At 51.7% G+C, this 9781-nt stretch overlaps 1 protein-coding gene across 1 annotated transcript in view; it reads right to left on the minus strand.

Moving 5' to 3' along the window:
• The window catches only part of LOC138756926 (disintegrin and metalloproteinase domain-containing protein 19-like), a 271202-nt gene extending 270687 nt beyond the window's left edge, over positions 1-515 (minus strand). The window contains exon 1 of the mRNA XM_069923354.1: positions 285-515. Coding sequence (XP_069779455.1) covers positions 285-414 — 130 coding nt within the window. The 5' untranslated portion in view covers positions 415-515. The remainder of the gene's footprint in view (positions 1-284) is intronic.
• Between the last annotated feature and the right edge of the window lie 9266 nt (positions 516-9781).

Consider the following 9781-nt stretch of genomic DNA (forward strand, 5'->3'; position numbering starts at 1 on the left):
AGGGGGGGGTGGGGGTGGGGGGGGGGGGGGTGGGGGTGGGGGGGGTGGGGGAGGGGGTGGGGGTGGGGGGGGAGGGGGGGGAGAGGGTGGGGGTGGGGGAGGGGGAGGGGGGGTGGGGGAGGGGGAGGGGGGTGGGGGAGGGGGTGGGGGTGGGGGGGGTGGGGGGGGGTGGGGGGTGGGGGGGAGGGAGGGGGGGGGTGGGGGTGGGGGGGGTGGGGGGGGGGGGGGGGTGGGGGGTTGCCGTCAGCCCCTGCCGGGAGAGCTGTGATGGGCCCTGGTGTCACCTGCGAGCTGCCGGAGTCCGGCGCGATGACCTGCTCTTGGCTCCCAATGCGGCTCCGGGTCCCCGCCCACCCCCGAAGGGAAGAGCCATCCAGCCACGGCCATGAGCAGCACGGAGCCGGATCCCGTCATGGCGGCTCCGCCCAAACCCAACCGTCTTCGCGCGCGCACTTCGCGGGGCTGGACGCTCCGTTCACGGCGCAGGCGCACAACGTTCCCGCCGTGGGCGTCACGAGGCGGGACGCGGGTGCCGGTGGGGATCGTGGTGTGGGGAGTCACAGAGTGGGAAGGACGCGGAGGGGGGGGGGGGTCGCGGGGTGGGGTCGTGGAGGGGGTGGGGTCGTGGAGGGGGAGGGTCGTGGAGGGGGAGGGTCGTGGAGGGGGAGGGTCGTGGAGGGGGAGGGTCGTGGAGGGGGAGGGTCGTGGAGGGGGAGGGTCGTGGAGGGGGTGGGGTCGTGGAGGTGGGGGGGCTCGTGGGGGGGTTTGCAGAGTGGAGGGGTCGCGGAGTGGGGGGGTTTGCAGTGTGGAGGGGTCGCGGAGTGGGGGGGTTTGCAGAGTGGAGGGGTCGTGGAGTGGGGGGGTTTGCAGTGTGAGGGTGTTGTGTGGAGTGGGGGGGTTTGCAGAGTGGAGGGGTCGCGGAGTGGGGGGGTTTGCAGAGTGGAGGGGTCGCGGAGTGGGGGGGTTTGCAGAGTGGTGGGGTCGCGGAGTGGGGGGTTTGCAGAGTGGAGGGGTCGCGGAGTGGGGGGGTTTGCAGTGTGAGGGTGTTGTGTGGAGTGGGGGGGGTTTGCAGAGTGGAGGGGTCGCGGAGTGGGGGGGTTTGCAGAGTGGAGGGGTCGTGGAGTGGGGGGGTTTGCAGTGTGAGGGTGTTGTGTGGAGTGGGGGTTTTGCAGAGTGGAGGGGTCGCGGAGTGGGGGGGTTTGCAGAGTGGAGGGGTCGCGGAGTGGGGGGGTTTGCAGAGTGGAGGGGTCGCGGAGTGGGGGGGTTTGCAGAGTGGTGGGGTCGCGGAGTGGGGGGGTTTGCAGAGTGGAGGGATCGCGGAGTGGGGGGGTTTGCAGTGTGAGGGTGTTGTGTTGAGTGGGGGGGTTTGCAGAGTGGAGGGGTCGCGGAGTGGGGGGGTTTGCAGAGTGGAGGGGTCGCGGAGTGGGGGGGTTTGCAGTGTGAGGGTGTTGTGTGGAGTGGGGGGGTTTGCAGAGTGGAGGGGTCGCGGAGTGGGGGGGTTTGCAGAGTGGAGGGGGTCGCGGAGTGGGGGGGTTTGCAGAGTGGAGGGGTCGTGGAGTGGGGGGGGGTTGCAGAGTGGGGGCAGTTGCCGAGTTCTGGGATGGTTTTTGGAGTGATGAGTTAACAGGTTTGTTTCCATGGTGTTGTATGTTTCTCTAAGTTTATGTCAGGCGAGGGATGACGGCCAGCACCTCTTCCCCAGAGCAGAAATGGCAAAATTCATGATTCAATTTATTGTCATATGATAAAAAAAATAGTGTCATATTACACAAAAATCACCTTTTGCCTGCAGAAAGAGAGACAGATTCGTCATTGGCAAAAAATGACTGAGCCACCTTTCCCAGTCATAGAAAGAGAAGTGGAGTGATAGGGCCCCCAGGCGACTGCAGGGTCGATCTCTGTACCTGCAGGAAGACGACCTAAGGCCTGACTCCACCTGTCAATCAGCTGACCCGAATATAGACCTGACCCAGTCGCACGGGAGCCAACGAAGCATGAACTGGTGTTCAGCCTTTGACCTGAATAAAGCCTGTTGTACAGTCTTTTGAGTTTTGTGCCTACTTGCTGCTACCACAGCGCACTACAATTTATTCAGGTAAAATTTAAAGAACGAGCATGGGGAAGTTCCTATCGATCAGGAGCCTGGAGATCGGCCCTCAACACCCAGAAGCCCAAGCACGCTTCGAGATCTGGAGACACGCGATTGAGACGATCATCCTAACGCAGTCGGAGCTGATCAACATGAACCAGAAACGACTCATGCTCCACACCAAATTGGACCCCCGAGCCTTCCAGGCCAACAAGGACTGCACCGACTACAAATTGGCAATGGCTGTCCTGGAGAGCATGTACAAATTCCTGATGAATGGGGGTACCTGCAAAGCATCCAGTCTCAGCAGCCAGGTAAGACAGCAGATGCCTATCTAGGGGCCCTATGGAAGCTAGCCCACCTGTGCCTGATCAAGACCAGGGTGACCGAAGGGGAAGTGGAGCGATTGATTCGAGATGCCTGTGTGCGAGGGCTGCACTCGAGGATTGCCCAACAGAAGCTGCTGGAAGAGAACATCGCCTCACTCACCAGGACTATGGAGGAGGTCCACTCCCTGGAGGCTGCAGCTCTCCATGCCAAAGTTTTTGACTCTCCCAATACCCAACCTGGCAGATGCAGATGACCATGGTAGCCGAAGGGCCGCACATGGAGGACACTATTGCTGCTGCTGGCACCCCGTGCCCCTGTAACTACTGCGGTTCCCAGTGTGGGTCAGACAGGGGATCTTGTAAAGGCTGTCCGGCGAGGAGCTCGTATTGCTCCCAATGCAAGAAGAAAGGTCACTATGTGAAGGTGTGCCTTCGAAACCCATCGGGAGCGCGGCAGCCCTCTGCAACCAGCTGGGAGCCTGCCCCCACAAACGTCGCCACATGTGAGGAGCAGACAACACCATCACTCACTCCACCACTTCCTCCTGCACCGCCGACCTCATTTCTGGCCCAGCCACCAACCAGCACCTCTACAATGTGCTCACCCCGGGTGCCACCATCTTCCCTCGGGTGGCTTCCCCCAGTACTGCCATTGTCACTTCCGCCAGTATGGATGGCCTCACCGTCTGCTTCACAGATGACCAGGATGCCCGACCATGCTGACGCCACGTGCGCCATCTTGGGCCAGTTGGATGATGTGGTCAACATGGGCACATACCAGATCACCCACCCGACACACCCCATGCCTGGAAAGGAAACCACTGGCTGCTATTCGCTACAATCCATCGGGAGTAGTGACTTTTGAGGGGATGATGGTGTTGAATGCTACACTGTAGTCTTCAGCTTCTGTAGAACAACTGAGGAAATGCTCAGGCAAAACCTCAGTGACTACTATTCATTAAACAATATTTATTTATCTATATGGGCTGCGTATGTATCCTTTGTCTATGTGTGTTACATCTGTATATGTGTTTGTACTATTTTTGCATTGAGTACCAGAGAAGATTGGGTTGCACTTGTACAATCGGTTAAGAAATAAATTTGAATGAACTTGAATTTAAATGCACACAGTAGTGGTGGATGATGCTTCTCAGACTGGAGGCCTGTGACAAGTGGGGTGCCTCAGGGATCAGTGCTGGGACCATTGTTGTTTTTCATCTATATCAATGATCTGGATGATATTGTGATAGATTGGATCAGCAAGTTTGCAGGTGACACTAAGATTGGAGGCATTGTGGACAGTGAGGAAGGTTTTCAGAGCTTGCAGAGGGATCTGGACCAGCTGGGAAAATGGGCTGAAAAATTTAATGCAGACAAGGGTGAGGTGTTGCAGTTTGGAAGGACCAACCAAGAAAGGATGTACACGGTGAATGGTCGGGCACAGTAGAACAGAGGGATCTGGGAATACAGATCATACTTCCCTGAAGGTGGCATCACAGGTGGATAGGGTTGTAAAGAGAGCTTTTGGCATCTTGGCCTCATAAATCAAAGTATTGAGGACAGGAGCTGGGATGTTACGGTAAAATTGTATAAGACATCGGTGAGGCCAAATTTGGAGAATTGTGTGCAGTTTTGGTCACTGAACTACAGGAAAGTTATCAATAAGATAGAAAGTGCAGAGATTTTCTGGGATGTTGCCCTGTCTTCAGGAACTGAGTTACAGGGAAAGGTTAAACAGGTTAGGACTTTATTCCCTGGAGCGTAGAAGAATGAGGGGAGATTTTAAAATTATAAGGGGGATAAACAGAATAAATGTAGGTCAAGGGGCAACTTCTTCACACAGGGAGAGGTGAGGGTGTGGAACAAGCTGCCAGCTGAAGTGGTAAATGTGGGCTCAATTTTAACATTTAAGAAGAATTTGGACAGGTCCACGGATGGGAGGGGCATAAAGGGCGATGGACTGGGTGCAGGTGAGTGCAACAAGGCAAAAAATGGTTTGGCATAGACTAGAAGGGCTAAAGGGGTCTGTTTCTGTGCTGTAATGTTCTATGGTTCATAAGAAATAAAGTAGATGACCTTGTAGTACAGCTACAGATTGGCAGGTACGATGTTATGAGTAAAGGATGGATGTCATTGGGAGCTGAATGTCGAAGAATCACAGTGTATCGAAAGGACAGGCAGGAGAAACAGAAGGGGTGATGTGGCTCTGTTGGTGTGGGACACCATGAAATCATTAGCGATACTGGATCAGAAGATGTGGGTTGAGTTAAGAAACAGTGAAGGTAAAAGAACACTTGGCAGTTAATATTAAGACATCAAAATAGTACCCTGGGTGTGGACAACAAATTACAGCAGCAAATCCAAAAGGCGTGTCAGAAGGGCAATGTTATGCAAGTTATTGGGGATTTCAACATGCAGTAGATTATGCAAACCAGTTTGGGACTGGATCTCAAGAGAAAGAATTTGTAGAATGCCTCCGAGACAGCTTTTTGGAGCAGCTTGTTGATGAGCCCACAAGGGGATCGGCTGTACTGGCATAGGTGTTGTGTAATGCACCAGAGGTGATCGAGCTTAGAGTAAAGGAACCAAGAGGGAGCAGCGCTCACTGTAAGACTGAGTTCGATGTAAGATTTAACATGGAGAAACTAATGTCAGATGTGTCGGTGTTACATAGGAACATAGGAAGTAGGAACAGGAGGAGGCCAAAAATGGCCCATCGAGCCTGCTCCGCCATTCAATACGATCATGGCTGATCTAATTTATGACCTAACTCCGCCTTCCTCCCTTCTCCCCATATCCCCTAATTCCTCTATCATGTAAAAATTTATCTAACCGAATTTTAAATATGTTTAATGAGGCAGCCTCAACCACTTCCCTGGTTAGAGAATTCCAAACATTCACTACTCTCTGGGAAAAACTATTTTTCCTCATCTCTGTCCTAAATCTACTCCCTCTCATTTTAGTTACCCCAGCCAGCTCAAAAAATCTTCCTACATCTATCCTATCCATACCCTTCATAATCCTATATGTTTCCATAAGATCTCCTCTCATTCTTCTGAACTCGAGCGAATACAATCCTAGACAATTTAATCTTTCAACATAAGTCAACCCCTTCATCCCAGGGATCAACCTAGTAAACTCCTCAGGACCATCTCCAAAGCCAGTATATCCTTCCTCAAATATGGAGACCAGAACTGGACACAGTACTCCAGGTGCGGTCCCTCCAGTACCTTATACAGCGGCAACATGACCTCCCTACTCCTGAATTCAATTCCTCTAGCAATGAAGGCCAACATTCCATTTGCCTTCTTAATAACCTGCTGCACCTGCAACCTCATTTTTTGCGATTCATGCACAAGCCCTCCCAAGTTCCTCTGCACAACAGCATGCTGTAGTTTTTCACCCTTTAAATAATATTCAGCTCTTTTATTTTACTTGCCAAAGTGGATCACCTCACACTTACTAACATTGTACTCCATCTGCCAGACCTTTGCCCACTCATCCAGCTTAACTCTCTCCCTCTGCAGACTCTCCACATCCTCATTACAATTTGCTCTTCCACTCAATTTGGTGTCATCCGCAAACTTGGCTACACCACATTTTGTCCCCTCCTCCAAGTCATCAATGTAAATGATGAACAGTTGTGGGCCTAACACTGACCCCTGCGGCACCCCACTTATCACTCTCTGCCAACCTGAAAAACTCCCATTTATCCCAACTTTCTGCCTCCTGTCAGACAACCAATTTTCAATCCAGGCCAATCGACTTCCCCAGACTCCACTTTCCTGTAACTTACTGATAAGTCTCTTGTGCGGCACCTTATCAAACGCTTTCTGGAAATCCAAATATACAACATCAACCTGTTCCCCTCTATCCACCGCACCCATTATATCCTCAAAGAATCCTAACAAGTTTTTCAAACAAGATCTTCCCTTTCTAAAACCATGCTGCATCTGCCTGATTGAACCCTTACGTTCCAAAAGTTTCACTATTTCATCTTTAATGACGGCTTCAAGCATTTTTCCAACTACAGATGTCAAGCTAATTGGCCGATAATTTCCAGTCTTCTGCCTACATCCCTTCTTAAAAAGTGGCGTGACATTTGCTGTCTTCCAGTCTGCCGGGACCTGCCCAGAATCCAAGGAATTTTGGTTTATGACTACCAATGCATCAACTATAACTTCTGCCGTTTCCTTCAGAACCCTTGGATGCATATCATCAGGACCAGGTGATTTGTCTGGCTTTAGTCCCATTAGTTTTTCCATCACTACTTCCTATGTAACAACTATTTTATCAAGGCCCTCCCCAACATTCGCATCCTTAACACCTCACTTGGGCATGCTGGACGTGTCTTCCACCGTGAAGACTGACACAAAATATTTGTTCAATGCCTCGGCCATTTCCTCATTTTTTGCTACCAGTTTTCCTTTCTCATCCTCTAAGGATCCTATGTTAACTCTGCCCACCCTCTTCCATTTTATATATTTATTTACTCCGTGGAGTAAAGGGAATTACAGTGGCGTGAGAGAGGAAATGGCCAAAGTAGATTGGTTGGGGGCAAGAGTAGGGAGTTAGGCAGAGTAGCAATGGATGGAGTTTCTACAGGGCAGCATGGTTAGGGTGGTAGTTAGCACAACGCTGTTGCAGCGCTAGTGACTGGGTCTCGAATCCTGCGCTGTCTGTAAGGAATTTGTACATTCTCCCCGTGTCTGTGTGGGTTTCTTCCAGGTGCTTCGGTTTCCTTCCACTTGAAAACATACTGTGGTTGTAACTGAGCGGCACAGGCTCGTGGTCCGAAAGAGCCTGTGAACATTCTGTATATCTAAATTTTAAAAAGTTAACCTACTAATTATTTAAATTTATAGAAATGGGGAAGGATAAATACATACCAAAAAAGGGGAACTATTTGAAAGGTAAAATGTCACATCTCTGGCTGATGCAGGAAGTCAAAACCAACGTAAAAGCAAAAGAGAGGGCCTGGAAAGGAGAAAAATTAATACCTGTCATTGTGTTATATATGTTAAAGTTTAAATTTTATCGCTATTGTGACAAGATCAAACCAGCAACCACAAAGAAGGCAGATCACACAGGGGTAAAGATGAACAATTACATTATTAACAAAAAATTCACCTTCAATCTTAATTCAAAAAACACAAAATCAGCTGTTCTTCTTTGGCTTCGCTTCGCGGACGAAGATTTATGGAGGGGGTAAATGTCCACGTCAGCTGCAGGCTCGTTTGTGGCTGACAAGTCTGATGCGGGACAGGCAGACACGGTTGCAGGGGAAAATTGGTTGGTTGGGGTTGGGTTTTTCCTCCTTTGCCTTTTGTCAGTGAGGTGGGTCTGCGGTCTTCTTCAAAGGAGGTTGCTGCCCGCCAAACTGTGAGGCGCCAAGATGCACGGTTTGAGGCGATATCAGCCCACTGGCGGTGGTCAATGTGGCAGGCACCAAGAGATTTCTTTAGGCAGTCCTTGTACCTTTTCTTTGGTGCACCTCTGTCACGGTGGCCAGTGGAGAGCTCGCCATATAACACGATCTTGGGAAGGCGATGGTCCTCCATTCTGTACATTCAGCTGTACAAACACAACAAACCAGGGGCAGGAAAAGCAGATGCTCCCCTCCCCATCAGCTAGAGGATAAGCCGCTAGAGGACCGGCGTGTCCATATGTTGCTCCTCTGGAGCACTGCAGGGACTCTCTGAAAAGGGGTGTCAGCAGTGGACTCCTGGAGTGCAGGTGAGGTCCTCCACTGGTGCATGGAGTGTAGATGCCTGGATGTCTGGCTGCAAGGCAGGCAGCTCAGGCTCCAGGGTTGTGCTTTGATGCAGCACAATAGGATCTGTGGCGTGGTCAGTAGCTGGCAAGGCAGTCTCAGGGTCTCCAGCCCTTGCCAGGTCTCATGTTGGCTCAGTGTCCTCGTGGCACAAATGCGTATTGAGGGTTTGCATGTATGGGCCAGTCTTATGGCCCCTGGCATGCTTCCGAAGCAGAACCGGCCCTGGGTGGTCAGCCAGGGAGGGATAGAAGAACCATTCGCCGATCTCCTAGGGAAAGCAAAGAGACGTTCATGTGGGGTGGTATTAGTAGCAGTGCACAGTAATGACCGGATGGCATGGAGGGCTTCGGGAAAGACATCCTGCCAGCGGGATACTGGCAAATTTTTAGATCTGAGGGCCAGGAGCATCCCTCACAGACGGTGCTGTTCTCCCTTTCCACCTGGCCATTTCCTCTGGGATTAGAGCTGGTGGTCCTGCTGGTGGCTATGCCTCTGGCCAAAAAGTACTGTTGCAGCTCCTCACTCATGAACGAGGTCCCCCAGTCACTATAGATGTAGTCGGGGTACCTGAACAGAGTGAAGATACTGTTCAGGGCCTTGATGACTGTAGATGAGGTCATAACCGGGCAGGGAATTGCAAAAGGGCACCTGGAGAATTCATCCAACACAGTCAGGAAGTAGGCGTTCCTATTTGTGCTCGGGAGGGGGCCCTTGAAATCAATGCTGAGTCGTTTGAAAGGGCAAGTGGCCTTGAAGAGGTGTGCCTTTTCTGGCCAGTAGAACTGAGGCTTACTGATTTGGCAGCGTCTGGTTGTGGACCGGACATCCTCTACGGAGTACGGGAGATTTTGTGTTTTGATTAAATGATACAACCTCGTGACTCCGGGGTGACATTGGTGGTCGTGTAGAAACTGGAGACGGTCGAGATGCACACTGGCGCACGCCCCTCAAGATAGGGCTTCTGGGGGGGGGGGGGTCATTGAGTTTACCCAGCCTGTACAAGATGTCGTAGTTGTAGGTGGACAATTAAATCCTCCACCTCGAAGTCTTGTTGTTCTTGATTTTACCCCATTGTTTGGCACTGAACATGAAGGCCACTGCCCTCTAGTCAGTCAACAGGGTAAATCTTTTACCAGCTAGGTAGTGCCGCCAGAGACGCACCGCCTCAACAATAGCTTGATCCTCCTTCTTGATGGAGGAGTGCTGGAGTTCGGGACCATGCAGGGTGCGGGTAAAAAATGCTACCAGCCTGCCTGCCTGGTTTAATGTGGCAACATCGGAGGCATTGCTCTCCACCTGAAAGGGGACAGATTCATCCGCAGTATGCATCGTGGCCTTAGTGATGTCTCCTCGAATTTGGTCAAAAGCAACCTGGGCCTCCGCCAATAATGGGAAGGTGGTCATACAAATTAAGGGGTGGGTCTTATCGGCGTAGTCGGGCACGCATCCAAGGAGGGCCAGGCGCTCCATGTTGAACATGCATTTGTCCTTGTTGTACGTCAAGTTGAGGGACTTTGCCATATGCAAGAACTTTATGAGGTTCGCATCGTGGTCCTCCTGGTCATGGCCGCAGGTGGTGACATTGTC

Source organism: Narcine bancroftii, chromosome 3 (genome assembly GCF_036971445.1).
Source record: "Narcine bancroftii isolate sNarBan1 chromosome 3, sNarBan1.hap1, whole genome shotgun sequence".
Lineage (NCBI taxonomy): Eukaryota > Metazoa > Chordata > Chondrichthyes > Torpediniformes > Narcinidae > Narcine > Narcine bancroftii.